Source organism: Phalacrocorax carbo, chromosome 7 (genome assembly GCF_963921805.1).
Source record: "Phalacrocorax carbo chromosome 7, bPhaCar2.1, whole genome shotgun sequence".
Taxonomy (NCBI): domain Eukaryota; kingdom Metazoa; phylum Chordata; class Aves; order Suliformes; family Phalacrocoracidae; genus Phalacrocorax; species Phalacrocorax carbo.
Genome location: NC_087519.1, coordinates 37,287,796 through 37,303,026, shown reverse-complemented (window position 1 = coordinate 37,303,026; position 15,231 = coordinate 37,287,796). Strand labels below are relative to the sequence as shown.

Below are 15,231 nucleotides of genomic sequence, written 5' to 3'. Positions count from 1 at the left end.
AGCGAAAGAAAAATTGGCAGGCACTGTTGTCTCTGAAAGAGAATTCTAGCTATTTTTTCCTGCTGTGCCTGGGCCTGTTGCTGATCATGGCATAGGACTGCTGTGTACTTAGTCACTGGAGCCTCCCTTGTCTCCAGTGGTCAAGCAGAAGCATTAATTAATAAAACTGTTTTCCATGCCCTACTGATTTGTATGTGTGTATCATCTTTGTGCAGCACCAAGCACAAACGGGTCCTTGTTCATGACTTGGGCTTTGAAACGCTACTGCAGTACAAACATTGAGAATATTAGGTGGGACACTTTTCAAATAGTCACATGTGGAAGGACAGAAGTGTACCTGGGCTCAGGGCAGTGGGCCCATATGCTAGAATAATAGCTGTCAGGCCCATGGATTGAAGAAAGGTAAGTGGAACTGAGAATATATAGGTATTGAAAAGGAAGAAATGAGACCTGTGGAATGACAAGCAGGGCAACAGTAGAAGCAGTTTGTCTCCTGGCATAAGATGGTAAAAGCTGTTGAGCAGACCACAGCAGGAGGCAGAGCAGCCCTTAGGGAGCAATTGCAGCAGTGGAGACATTCAGGCATGTCATCCTGATGAAAGACATTGTGAGAAAACTGTAAAATGTTTTACCAGAATTGAATGCTGGGCAGGACAGATTTCTGAGCCACCAAGGAACCCAGAAATGAACTCTGATGAAAGGCAAAGCTCACTGCTCATAGCTTGCTTTCTCACCTTTGGAACAGGATGGGAATTGGACGAATCCTTTCTTTTTTAAACTTTCCTGGCCAAAAGGAAAATGTAACAAGAGCCTACATTTAGCCCTAGAAAGCCTCACCAGCAACATGGCAAATGCGATTGCTCCCTATCCAGCTCAGAAAGTTACTGCCTTTCAGAGACAGTTACTGTGGATAGAGAGGTGGGCTCACTGGAAGGGAGACATGCTGAATTCTTGCATTCAGTTGTTGCTCCTGGGTACTTTCTGGCTCAGGAATGCCAAAGACTCCTAAGGGATCCTCCATGGGCATTTTGCATATCCACTTCTTTATATCAATGAGAAATGCAGCTGTCTGATTAGGACAGTGGAACAGCTTTAGGTCATTCTAAAGAGTATCTATACACGTTTCATAGAATCATAGAGTCATTAAGGTTAGAAAAGACCTCAAGGATCATCAAGTCCAACCACCAACCCAACACCCCCATGCCTCCTAAACCATATCCTGAAGTGCCACGTCTACATGTTTTTTGAACACCTCCAGGGGTGGTGACCCCACCACCTCTCTGGGCAGCCTGTTCCAATGCCTGACCACTCTTGCAGTGAAGAAATTTCTCCTAACAGCCAATCTAAACCTCCCCTGACACAGCTTGAGGCCATTGCCTCTCATCCTATTGCTAGTAACTTGGGAGAAGAGACCAACACCTTCCTCACTACAACCTCCTTTCAGGTAGTTGTAGAGAGCGATACAGTCTCCCCTCAGCCTCCTCCAGGCTAAAACAACCCCAGCTCCCTCAGCCGCTCCTCATAAGACTTGTTCTCCAGACCTTTCACCAGGTTCATTGCCCTTCTGTGGACATGCTCCTGCACCTCTGTGTTCTTCTTGTGCTGAGGGGCCCGAAGCTGAACACAGTATTTGAGGTGTGGCCTCACCAGTGCCAAGTACAGGGACACAACCACTTCCCTAGCCCTTTCCCTTGGAGACTGTGGCAACGGGTTGTTCTGTAACAAGAATTCCGTTTGTTACGCTGTTAAAAATAAATACAGAAATCTCTCATATAGAGACCCAGACAATAATGCTTAATCTCTAAATCAGGGAGTTTGCTCTCCTTCTGCATAAGTGGCTGGACCCAGTCTGCATTCGTGGCATTTTTTTGTCCCACTTGTGCCATTTATTTGCTTTGACGGTGGTGTATTTGTCTCTTACACAGAGCAGTGGGTAGGAAGTGGAATTGATCTTACTGACACCTGCACTGAGAACTGTCCTAACATTGATTTCCCTCTGTTCCCCGATCTGGGGAGCTGAATCATGGCATCCAGTGTTGCAGTCACACTGAATGCTTCCTCTGTTGACATATCCAGGTTTCCACTGCTGTGCTGTCCATCACCGCAAAAGCCAAGAAGAAGGAGAAGGAGAAGGAGAAAGAGAAAAAGGAAGAGGAGAAGATGGAAGTGGTGGGTGTGAACACTGAAACTTAAATGTCTTCTTCCCCCCCTTATAAATGTGGAAGGTGTGTCATGAAAGCTGGCACCCACTTAATGCTGTCCCCCCTGCCACCTGTGTTAGTCTGAGCAAGGCATTAACATACGTTTCAGTGTGCTGCATATTCTGGTTAGCATCTTTATTCTGTGTATGTGTGTGCACTGTTAAAGGCAAGAGGTGGTATTGTTTATGAACCCATTATTTCTGAGAAATAAATCTTCCTCAATGCTGTCAGGTAACCGACTTCCTTAAAGGCAGAAGCTCGTTTTGAAAAATGTGTGTGCCTTTAACTGCATGAAACTTTTGTGCATTATTACACTGCCTGCTATTTCTATACCAAGGAAATTTTATCTCTTATCCATGTACTTTTCTTATTAAGGTGGAAAAAGTCTCAGTAATTTTATGTCCTTGGTACATCTGACCTTTTGAAAAGGACTCAGTGTTGTAGCAGTTGCTTGGTGTCTAATTCAGTTGAGAGCACTGAAGAGTTTAAACTTCCTGGTTTTGCACATGCTTAACCCCCTATTCTGAAATGTTGACCTTTTTGGCAGCAATCTCTTATGTGCTTTGCCCATCTATCAAAATGCCAAATGTTTATCCACACCCAGCTCAGAACCAGCTGAGCTTTGAGCACAGGATCCATACGCTTCTCAGTAGTTATGGTGATTGCTTTGGTCCTCTGATGATTTCTTTCAGCTCATAGATGTGTCACTGGGACTTGTCATCATCATCTGTGAATAATGTGTCATCCTGGAGCAAGCTGAGGGTTAGAGAAATGGCTGGATAATGATTCTTGGTGGTTGCTGTAATTTGGAAAACATATGGCAGTTAAAATTCTTTTTGTACCCTGACAAAGGACCCTTCATTTTGTGCTCTGCTAACAGATGCAAATATGCCAAGAACAACTGTAAACTGAAAATTAGTTATGCTGACAAGCTCAGTAGAAACCTTTCTGATTCCACTTTAATATCTACGTGAGAAAAGCAATGTGGTCACAGAATTCTTTTTAATTTTAAAAAGAAACATACAAATGGTACATGAAGGGAGTGTGGTATAAGATCAAAGGTGTATGTATAAAATAACATTCCGAGACCTACTCAAATGCAGCCACACGTTGTAGGCACTGAACTTTATGCAGTTGGCTCAGAACATGAATCATCTTATGTGTGCAAGGTGGAATCTTTTTTTTTTCTTTTTGCTTCTTTATCGATGTTTCCTTGTCATCAAACATTGCCTTTTCTGTGAATTATTCTTACAGCACTATATACTGAGCAAACTATGCTGAACAGATGCATGTTCCTTCTAAAATTGCTACAACTTAGAGTTAAGTACAGGTGTTGAGAGGAAGCAATATATTAGAAGGGATTCACGTGTCACGTCTGTGTGCATGTATGCTCTGGATGCATGAAAAGTTTTCTTGGCTGAATTGAGCAGAAAAACAAGGATAGTAAAAAGGGAGCTTGCTGCCACCTGCTGTGTTTGAGTCAAGTGTTTTGCCTTTGTCCTAATGTTTTAGAGGTATAATTGCTTTCCTGTTTTTCTGTTACACTTGTAATATGACTTGTAATCCACAGCTTCCAAGAGACCTGCACAGCCACAAGCAGTCACTGTGCCAGAGAAAGTCCTGTCGCTGTTACAGGACATGCCATGCATTTGGTGGTGTTCCTGATCATTTCCTATTGGTTGTTTCCATCTTTTCTGCAGTCTTTTTTGTTTGCAACTCAGCTGTTCCCAAGCAAGAGGGAAAACATGATCTGTGTTCTTAAGCATGTAAAGGATGCTGTGGGTTTTTTTCCTTCTGAGCTCTTGCCTCTGCTGCTGAGTCCTTGGTAAAGGAGGGTTTAACTGCAATTCCTTAGAGAGTCACTGTGGTCAAATAATTTTGGTTGAGCTACTGTCAGTGACGGCTGTACAGCTGCGAAAATACAGGGGCAGCTTTTGGCAATTTTCATGTGCTTAATTTTGATATTAAAGAATCTTCAGTTGTGAACAAAAAGTGGTGCATTTACAAAGTATTAGAAAGGGAAGCAGAGGTAAGCTGTTCCACCGCCACCTCTTGCTAAATTTATTTTCACCTGCAGTTAAGAGCAAGGCATTGCCATGATGAGAGTACTTATATCCACACTGGCATTGCCTATGCCAGCTGATAGATATGTGTTAGCTTGTTCCTCAGCAGGAGGATGGCTTCTCACCATGCTCTGGAATTGCTGCCTGTGTTAAGAGTAGTGGATTGTACCTTACCCTCCTGAGTTGTGAAAGGGCTAGAGACTACCATTAAAAGAATGTTGACATTCTCCTCCACTTCCACAGGATGAGGCTGAAAAGAAGGATGAAAAAGAAAAGAAAAAAGAGCCTGAACCCAACTTCCAGCTTCTGGACAACCCAGCCAGAGTCATGCCTGCTCAGCTCAAAGTTCTCACTATGACAGAGAGCTGTCGATATCAGCCTTTCAAACCAGTAAGTGTCACCTTCCTAGTCCGTGTGCTTGACAGAGCATTCCCAGTGCTGGGCTTGTGTGTAAGGACCCAGAAGTTCCTCGTGCACATGAGAATGCCACTCACAGCTGGTGCATCACTGTAATGTGTTGTAGAGATTTGCAACTTCACTGTTGTCATATTTGCTCTTTAATGTCCCTCTCTCCAAATGATCACAGGCATTCTTAGTTGGGGGAAAGCCAGAGCTGCTGCAAACCTTTTTCACCATGCTCATGCTGCTTTTTTTTTTTTTTTTTTTTCTCTATATGTCAAATGCTGCAACATGGAAACCAATCAGACATACTCTGTGTGTTAATGACATTGCTGGGGACATAAAGACTGAGCCATCATCTTTACAGTGGGCTGAGAAGTTGTACAGGCTCATTGTCAAAGCAGTGAAATAGAATAGGATTTGTGCTGGAGCTTTATTATCCTGCAGTGGGGTTTACCTAAACAGAGGGGTTTTTTTCATTAAACAGATTTCCTATTCAGTTACATCTGATCTTAGAAAAGTGCTTTCATCTCCTGTTAACGTAGAGAAGAGATAGCACATGATTATCAGATGGAGAATGAAAAAGATCTTTTAGCATTAAACCCAAGGGGTTAACTAACTTTTCTATGAGATGCTCAAATATATTGCAAAGCTAATAAGCTCACTCCTGACATCTAAATCTCCTGAGTCAAATTCTTCTGGCCTTTATTTTTGTTCAAGAAATAACACCCTTGACTTCCCCCTTTTGCTGGATTTTGTATGGGAAAATGTTGTTCAGAAGAAGTAATATTTTTCCCAGGAAAATGGTCATATTTTTAATCAATGGATTTCCTGGAATTCCATCAGCACATTGGAATTCTTGGTGCATTTTGAAATGTCTCCTTTAGTATAGCTGTGGAAGGATTTTTCAGTTTCTACTCTTTAAAGAGAGGAGGTGACCCAACCCCTGGTATTTGGATTGGGAAGGTCTGCTATGTGGTCCAGTAAGTGTCCACTCATGCAGCTGATATGCAGATGCATGTAGCCATTTGCTTCAGTTTCAAAAGAAGCTGAGACCTTGGTGAGGGGAGTGCAGTTTCCTGCCTTAACAGCCCAAAAATAGATTTTGAAGAGAACAGAACAGTAGAGGGTTTTTTTTTCTGGGATTAGGGTGTGTAACCAAGGAGGCTCTCAAAACAGAGCTGTTCTGGAGCTTTGCTCTGCTTTGGGGAATGCCAGAGTAAAAGGCTGCTTTGAAATGCTGTTTATAGGCTGGAATCCTGCTGTGGTCAAAGCCCTGATCCCAGCCAGGCGAGACACAGTGCTGCCTCTTCGCACCTTGTGTTTGAGTCCTGGAGATGCGCAGATTTGCTTCAGCCTGCCAGGATGTTTGGTTGTGATCTTTGTAATTAATTCCCCTTTGTTTTTACGAGGTTCTGCTAATAGGATTCCTCAGCTGGTGGAAGCTGGTGATGAGATTAGTCTCTGTTTTAGATAGCCTCCTGGGAGGCAGCTACACAGAGAGGCTTCACTAAGCTTTGTTGCCCTGAAAAGATGAGCCTTATAAAGCAATTACAGTTCAATTAGTTTTCGTGTGGAAAGCCCCAGACTGGGACTGGGGCAAAGCTGTGAATCCAGATGCCATTTTCTATCAAACTGAGACTTAGTGGAAATACAAAAGGTAGCCTGAATAGGCTCCGTCTGTTCCATTCCCTTATCAAGCAGGGATCTGGGTGAGTGTCAGATGCTTCACTCTCTGAAACGCGTTCCTGCTGAGCTGTCTGACATGGCCTAGGATAAACACTGTGGTCACAGACACTCCACCACGAGGCAGAGGCAAGCAGCTTTAATGCTCACTGCACTTGTCTTGCAGCTTTCCATCGGAGGCATCATCATTCTGAAGGACACCAGTGAGGATATGGAGGAGCTGGTTGAACCTGTGGCAGCTCATGGTCCAAAGATCGAGGAAGAGGAGCAGGAACCTGAACCACCAGAGCCCTTTGAGTACATTGACGATTAAGACCTGAGGTACAGTGTGGTGTGCAGTCACCTTTATTAATCGCAATAAATGAAAAGCCTCCTTGGATCAGCTGAAGCAATTACCAGCACCCAGCACTCTTCTTTTAGCTCTTTGACAGCTTCTGCCCCAGATTCAGAAACGTGCTCTGTCCCAGTTTGAAAGTTTGGCAACAATAAAAGAGAAGTCAACTCTTCTAAATCAGGTCTGACCCAGTCGCACTGGATCTGGTCTCTAATCCTGTAGGCTTAGTTGCTCTTGAGTAGAGCCTTGCTGGGCAGAGTTAGAGCAGTGTGTGGGCTCACAGGCAACAGCTGAGCTGGCAATAATCAGCTCATGAAAGATGGTCCCAGAGGGGCAAGTGGTTTATATAACAAAGCTGTCATCTACTTGACCTCAGCATGGCAGGATTGGTTGAAAGAGACCAGTTACTACCACTCTGCTTTCTGGGGTTGTCTTGTCTTCCCATCAGTTCTTAGCAGAATTTAAAGATGCTCTAGTCATGGGCTCTGTGGTGCTCTCTGAGCCCAACATAATGATACTTGTAGATCTGTTCCAGTCAAGGAATGGTGCAGTTTTCAGGTTCCTTGGTTTAAGTGCCTGAACTGATGTGCAAGTTTCTCACTGAGAGGCAGAAACCCAGTTGCTTTATTTCCAAATATGGGCTGGCATGTCCCAGTGCCTCCAAGAGGAAAGATTATGCACTTGAATTGGTGGATGGGCAGGAAAACAAACTCCTTGCTAAAAACTGTAAATGTTGCGTCAGTGGCAGGCTCGGGTGAGTCTGTGAGGCCAACCACAAGAAGCCTTAGTTAAATACATTTGCTTTCTGGTTTCTCTCTCCTATTCTTCCAGGATCATGTCCTCTAAAGAAGACACTATGCTTGATATCAGAAAGACAGACATGAAGACCTTCCTATCAAGATCTGCTGTTCAGTGCATGCAGCCCCAATCTGTGCTGAGCTAAAGCTGATAGTCCATGTTTTATGGCTGAAGAACAGATATATGCTATTTAGTGTACTCTTTCACAAATCCTTGTTTTCAAATAAATATATTAAAAACTCTTGACAGAAAACTTGCTGCTTTAAAAGGAAAAAAAAAAAAAAGCCTAACAACCTTCTCTGCTCACCCCGAATGTTAAAAGCTAAACCCAAGTCTTGCATCTTCCTCCAGCAAAGCTTGACTAACTGCTCATCTTTAGAGTCGATGGGACCTGTGCACATCTCTGCTTTCTCTAGCACTCACTCAGGCTGAGCAAGGTCACCAACTCCAGCCTGGCCCAGCCGTAGCTCTGATGCTACAGAGAGGGCAGGTCTCTGCTTGCCAGCAGCTGTCCAGATGAGGTCTGCTTCCAAATTACCTCTGTTGTACTGACTGTGCACTGATCTTCTCCCTTGCTCATCCTGGTATTTGTGTGACAGTGTGGGGCTGACAGAAGGACTCTGGGTCCTAGTGATGGGGAAATGGGGCATGTTTCTCTTTGTTTCACAGGATCTCTTCCTTTTTCTGTGTGCTTTCACTGCTTTCACCAAATATGAGCATAATAGCTGATGTGAGCAGGCAGCTAGAAATACATTACAGGGCTAGATGGGGTGAATCCAGACATGCAAGTTGTTACACTGATGTGTATCATTAGCCAAGGGGGGTTTTACAGTCAGGGGTATGGAATGAGCAGTAGTCAGAAGGAAAGAATGCAGCTCAACTGTTCACTGTCGGCCCAGCCGGCCCTTCACCTGTTGGGCTGTAGTGCTTCAAAGGGTGTATCACCAGCAAGCCAGAGACTGGCCCTGGTCAGCTCAGCTGTAAGCCAAATGGTGGGGAAGCTCCATCGTTTGAAACAGCACTTAAACGGAATGAGGTTTTTATTCTGTGTATGTTGGGAATATTTTGCTCCATGTGAACATATCACAAGCTCGTGTGCATTGGTAATAACAGAAGACAAATCTTGCATGTAGTGGCTGGGAGCTTTTCCAGCAGATGGTTTATTTTTGTGAATGTTACTATAGCAATAGAATAGTCTGCCTTTGTTCTCTGCAGGGTTTAAGCAGTACAGAGCAGAGGTGCAGGACTGAAAGCCAATTTTGAGTCCTAGACTTCAGTCAGAAGTCCCTAAAGTTGAAATGCTGTCTCAGTAAGGGTGCTGGTCAGAGCCCACAGTTCTCAGCATGATCCAGACCTGTTCGCCCATGGAGCAGAGCCATGGGATTTGAAATGGCTGCAGACAATGTTACTGTCAATAAAACCGGAAACCAAGAGGGAATCACTTCCCCAAACCCACAGTCATTCAAAGTGAGACCTGGTATCGTGGTGCAGGAAACAGAAGCTGGACAAATGTCCGCTATGTGAGTCTTTCTGGTGCTGGAATCCCTTCCCTTGGAATAATGGGTACCTGTATCCCTTACCCTGTGTGTTCTGCTGATGCCAACCAGCGTGGTATGTGGTGTTTTTCACATAATACGCCTTGTGTCGTCTTACAAAATACCATGCCAAGGGGAGGACATTCAGAGGAGAAAAATCATTTCAGGTCATTCAGCAACCTGCCGCACAGCCAGATATTGCTGAGAGATTTCTAGAATCCAAGTAGGAATGCTGGGAATAGCTGGCTCAGAAGGACCTGAAGTCCTATATTGATGCCTTGGCCAAGCTGTGAACAGTCTGCTTCTATTCACAGGACTTTTTGCCAAGCCTTTCATACTACAACAAATGTTTCAGGGTAGCCAGTATATTCCAGGCACTGGCTACATGTTGGTTCTCTGTGTTGCTGTGTAAATCTTTATGCACAGAGCAGTTCCCACCGAGCCATGTGCTGCCTGGGGCACCATCCAGGAGACTTGGTTCTTGTGCTAAGTGATTTTCTTGTGCCTGTAAGACCGCTTCATCAGTGCCTTTGGCACTGATGTTTCCTGCAACAAGCAAATGTAAAAACCTCAAACAGCCCCGAGCTGATTTCTGAGCTGCTACTCGGGGCCACGTGGTAAAGTTACACTTGGGCAGTCAGATTTTTAGAGAAGCTTTTGGTGGCTGTGGAAGAAAAAGGCCATGTGTTTCGGGCTGGGGATGCCAGGAGGGACATCTGGGAATTGGCCTGTCCTCACTTCCGCAGCTCTGCCACTTGCTGTGTTTTGTCTCCACTGTGTAAACACACATGGGAACTGCATGGTTTAGGATTGACACCACAGGGAGAGTGCACGCAGAAAAGCATCCGCTGTCTTGGCTTTGTGTTTTCCGGCTCAGGAGAGTGTCCTGGACAGGAGTCCAGGGGAGCGGCGAGAGGAGCTGGAAGAGGATTAACAAGAGGTGGCTGCTGATTAAAGGGCAAAGCAAATGGATTAGCAGTGTGAAGGAGGAGAGGCAACAGCCGCACTGCAAATCTGGGTTGCTGTGAGCTGAGGGGGGAGTGGGAAGGGGCAGCTCGATGGGATGGTTTTCTAGCAAGTGCAAACTGACCTTTTGCCAGAGGGCTGATGAGCACTCTGTACAACTACCTGAAAGGAGGTTGTAGTGAGGGTCTCTTCTCCCAAGTCACTAGCAATAGGATGAGAGGAAATGGCCTCAAGTTGTGTCAGGGGAGGTTTAGATTGGCTGTTAGGAGAAATTTCTTCACTGCAAGAGTGGTCAGGCATTGGAACAGGCTGCCCAGAGAGGTGGTGGGGTCACCACCCCTGGAGGTGTTCAAAAACCATGTAGATGTGGCACTTCAGGACATGGTTTAGGAGGCATGGGGGTGTTGGGTTGGTGGTTGGACTTGATGATCCTCAAGGTCTTTTCTAACCTTAATGATTCTATGGTTCTGTGATTGAGAAGTGTCTCTTAGCAGGAGTAGGCACGGTAAGTAGCTTCCAGGGGTTTCAGCCTGTTCACACCTCTCTCTGGAAAGAAGGCTGTGCATGCAATGAACAGCTCATAGCTTGTTTGTGTATTTGGTGTCAGTAGATGAGGTCTCCCTTTGGGGATGTCCCCAGCTGAGCTCTGCTCTGCTGTGGAGCGCCCAGGTCCTTCTTAGCTTCCCAAGCAGTGGGCACCCCTTCAGGTATGTGTGCTCAGGCCCCATAAGTTCATGAAGGATAAACCTCTTCCACCCATACCACAGCTTGGGAGGATGCTGGTCCTGTGCCTTAGTGAGGCATGCATCTAGCTCAGGCTGGTTTTGATCAGGAGCACTGCTTAAAAGACTCCGGACAGCAGGACAACTGGTCCTCCTATGGGGCATTTTTGAGAGTTGGTGGTACAATACAATGTGTCCTGACTATAGAATGATCCCGTACATGTGATTTTTTTTTTCTAACCTCTACATATTTCTTCAGTTAACTAGTTGGGCTGCTAAGGACACTGCTCTGTGACCTCCTGAGGCATTGCATGGCGCTTGGTTGAGGTGTTGAGCTTTGCTCAACTGCCAAAGTGCCACTTGGGAAATTTGAAAAAGGCCAATATATGACTTCTAAAAACATGCAAAGAGGCTGTAACAGCCCCAGGAGAGTTCAAGTGAACCTCTAGGAAGAGCCTAGAAATGTTCTGAAGATACAGCAGAAAACCTGTAGAAAGACTTCCAGGGAATGGCCAGGAAACCTCTGGAGATAATCTGGAAAGGTGCTAGAAAACCTCTGAGAAGGCTCTGGAAAGCCTGGGCTGGATCCTGCCCCTATGCTAAGGCATCTGACCAGTTTCCCTGGGGACAGATGGGGCTGGTAACCATGGGACCAGCTCAGTGCTGAGCTTGGGGGATGGAGGCTACCGCTGGCTTTCCGATCTTCAGTTTGGAGAAGGCATGGTGGGCACCTGGAAAGCTTCGCTGCTGCTTTAAATAACGTCATTTAGCCACAGTGGCTCATTAGCACTGATTTCTTAGGAAGTGCTTCTCTCCTGGGCCTGTCTGGGGATGCTGGGGAGGGACCCACCCGGGGAGGGACCCACCCAGAGAGACCCACCCCTGGGGTGCTTGCCAAGGGCTAATTGGACCTGCAGCTCCTGGGTTTGCCAGAAGGAGAGGCCAAGGTGACAGGAAGCATGCTTCTTTCCCTCCTGACTAATGGGCCTCATCCCCCTTAACCCTGGTGAGAAATAAATCACTTCAAAAGCATGCTGCTGCTGACAGATCCCAGCGTCCCTTCAAGAGCCCCTGGACATGTCCTCAGTCTCCCCTTTCCATTCATTAACTTGGGTACAAGCCCCTTGCTTGGCACCACGCTGGGGACTGGGGCAGAGATGGAGCTGTTGGAGATAAAGCTCCCAGGGCAAGGGGTCTTTGAGAAGGGGACTGACAGCCCCCTGGCATTGCTCTTCTGCTCCAGCAGGCACTCAGTAGGTCTCATCCTCCCCATTACAGCGATGCCTCCCTCCCTATCTCTCCCCTTCCTTCCAGGGCCAGGCGAAGCTCTTCCTCCTCACCATTCAACACGAAGGTTGGGCGCCACTGATAACGATGGCCATTTATCTCCCTGCATCCTGGAGTCTGGAGTGTCCCCACCCTCACTCCTGCCAGACCCCAGGCTGCCCCCGGCTCTTCCCCTGCCTGTTGCTCTTGGTGTTGGTAATGGGTTGGCTTTTCAGCCCAGCTCCAGGCCCACCTTAGCCCTGCAGCTGTGGCAGGATCGGGGAGATGGGGAGCACAGGCGTTGCAGGACTCTGCAAGGCTTGTGGTATTTCCTTGCAACCTCTGACAGGACCAGTGGGCCTGAAGGCTTTCACCTAGGGGTGCTGGTCTTTCCCCAGGGTGGCTTCACATGGGAGCAATGGTCTTTTCTCCTTCAGCGAAGGTAACTGAATTTGGCAGACCTGGTTCAATGTGTTTCTCCAGCACTGGTGGGATTGGGCTGGCCCATACTCTGTGCCTTGGGAAGAGAAGCTGCCCCAGCCCCTGCTGGTGGGCTCCAGCTCAGGACTGGCTTGACTTGGCCTCTGAAATCCTGCTCTGAGTGGGAAAATAGTCCAGCTGGCAGCAGCCCAGGTCCAGAGTTTTGTTCTGAGGTCTCTACACCAGTTCCTGGCATTGGCTGCACAACTAAAGCTCTGGTTTTTGCTCTGAAGAAGTACTACGCAGGTACTCAGGTGAGGTATCGGTGTCTTCCAGCACAGGGGGGAATTGGCGTTACCTGCATATTGCAGAGAGGTGACTCGAGGCAAATCCTGTTTCTGCCCAAGTCCTTTGGAGACCAGCTAATCAGAGGTCCTGGAGACCCCAACCCCAGAAGTCCCAACGCTGTGCACTGAGTCTCATGGACCCTGCTGCCTGACACCTCTGCATGTGTTTAAGCAACACGTATGTCTGGGTTTTTTGGTTTTTTCCTTTGTGTTCACAAAGCAAGTGCAGAAAAGGGACAGTGGAGGGTCTATACTGTGAGGGTCTATTCTGTAAGCGTCCAGGTGAAGCAGGTCCCAGTGAGCAGAGCAGGGGGACACACTGGGGCTTGCAGCCTACCACCTTGGTGCAGGGCTGGCCAAGGGGAAAGGCAGTCATTCGGTGGTAACGGTATCCCTGGCCAAGGGTATAAATAGCTGCTCTGGTGATCCGGGGAAGAATTGCTGCACAGGCGAGGTTAATTGTCAGCAGAAATTATGGGGACATTGTTCCTTCAAAGATAACCTGCAAGGGATGAAGCATGGAGCAATTTTTTCCCCTTCAGAGTGAAGGAAAAAGACCTGAAATATTGGTGCTGTGTCTTTGTTCTCAGCTTTAGGCTGGCTCTCCCATTTAATTGTTTTTCTCCATTCCATGTCAGTGAGAACCAAGATGGATTAACTTTTTGTTTCCCCACCGTGTCCTCCCAGTGGAGAAGCTGAGATAGCTCCTGTAGGGCTGGGCGAATTCTGTTTGCTTTAACTTCACACAGAGATCTTTTTTATTTTTAGCTTAAGCATGAAATCTGGGGTTCAGGGATGAACAAGAAGCAGCTGAAAGTAATTTGCTGGAAACATCTGCATTGGACAGCAGAGTTCATGGGCTCATTCATAGATGAAACCTGCTGCCTGTCTCCCTTGCAGGCCTGGAAGTTTTGCAGTTTGTCCCTGATGGATCAGGCAGGTGGCCATTGGCCTGCGCTGGTGGCAGCATCAAAGCTGTGCCCGTGTGATAAAGTCAGTGAGGCCCCCTGGGGCTATTGCTGGGACTGGGGATGTTTCCTCTGATGATGAAGTTCTCTGTCCTGCTGTTTCTGTGCACCCAGTTTCTCAGACTATTTCCTCTGTATTTTTTTTTAAATGGAACATCTCTAGCTCTTCCCTCCTCCCAACCCCCTGCCATTTTTGGCTGGAAAACCTTGCTGTTACTGTAAGCCAAGCCCCCTCACGCATTGGTGTTCACCTTCGCTGGGGGCTTAATGACCCATGTCTTAGACAAGCACATGCCAGAAAGCCCAGCTGGGCCCCCACTTCAGGCCCGGAGCTCTGAGCTGCTGTTAGTCCCCACAGAGGCACCCCCAGCCCCACAAAGGCAGTCGGTCTCTCCTGGTTTTCAGTTCTGTCCGTGTAGGGATCTCTGATGGGTGACCTCTGCTACAGCTGGAAAGGTACCATGGGCTGACCTATCAGGATGGAGGAGCAGAGAAAGTGCTGGAGGGCTCCCTCCTTCCTCACACCTGGGCTGGGCTTTGGCCAGCCCACACCAGGGTGGTGGCAGAGGCAAGGCTTTGCAGAGGTTGGAGAAAGCAGTGTCTCCTCTCCAGGTGGGCATTTGAGGGACGGGAGGGCTGACATTGCAGGGCAGTAGGTTGAGCCCTGGAAGGTCCTGTCCTCATCTGCAAAATCCTGCTGGGAGAAGAAAGGTCTGGCTCCTTCCACACTGGGCTGCAAGGTGTCTGGGAGCCTCCTTCACCATTTTGCAATGGAGCTGAAAGGAGCTTTTTGGGGACCCTCCAGAGAGTCCCTCCTTCCTCTTTGCTCTGTGCTGAGCAGGCCAAGAGGCTTCTGGATATCAAGGAGAGCTGAGTTCACCCCGTCGACTTCTTCGTGCATCCCATAGCACAAAATCAAGGTCTCTGTTGTGCCTTTCCTGGTCAGGGACTTTGGTTACAGGACATTACTGAAGAAAGGTGCACATATAAATAGCCTGCCATGGGCTGACCGCATCCTTCTGGGGAGGGGTGGAACTTGAGGCTAAACAAGCCCCATCCAAGGGAGACAGAGCAGCTTTATGATAGCCTGATACTGGGGACAGCAGAGAGGTTTTGCAATTCCATTGCCTTGGTTTTCCTTGCAGAGAAAGCATGGAGAAGCATTGCTGTGTAATTTGGTATGTGAGCAGTGTCTGAAATGCTGAGCAAGTGCCCTGCCTAAGCATAGGACATTGGTCCAAGCAAACCCCATTGCCCTCCAGCCAGTCCCAGTAGGAGCCAGTCCATGCTCTACCTCAACCAACAATAACATGTCATCAACTAAAAAATCAAATTATTTCTTATTTATTGCCTAAATGATCCTTCAAAGTATTCATTGAAAATCCAAACCAAAATATTTTTTGGCAACTAAAAGATGAAGTTTGGCTCAGAATATAACAGGATGTTTAAGCTTTGAAAAAATGTTCCTCTCTTGCCTGCTTGCTTTTATTTTTAATGCAACCACTTGGAAAGGCTACTGCAAGAAG

The 15,231-nt window shown here is 47.0% G+C and overlaps 1 protein-coding gene across 1 annotated transcript in view; it reads left to right on the top strand.

Annotated features, from left to right (window-relative positions):
- The window catches only part of PSMD1 (proteasome 26S subunit, non-ATPase 1), a 76,247-nt gene extending 68,513 nt beyond the window's left edge, over positions 1 to 7,734 (top strand). Inside the window, exons 22-25 of the mRNA XM_064457514.1 lie at positions 2,077 to 2,169; positions 4,508 to 4,654; positions 6,516 to 6,670; positions 7,515 to 7,734. Of these exons, the coding sequence (XP_064313584.1) occupies positions 2,077 to 2,169; positions 4,508 to 4,654; positions 6,516 to 6,662 (387 nt within the window). The 3' untranslated portion in view covers positions 6,663 to 6,670; positions 7,515 to 7,734. The remainder of the gene's footprint in view (positions 1 to 2,076; positions 2,170 to 4,507; positions 4,655 to 6,515; positions 6,671 to 7,514) is intronic.
- Positions 7,735 to 15,231: the final 7,497 nt, after the last annotated feature.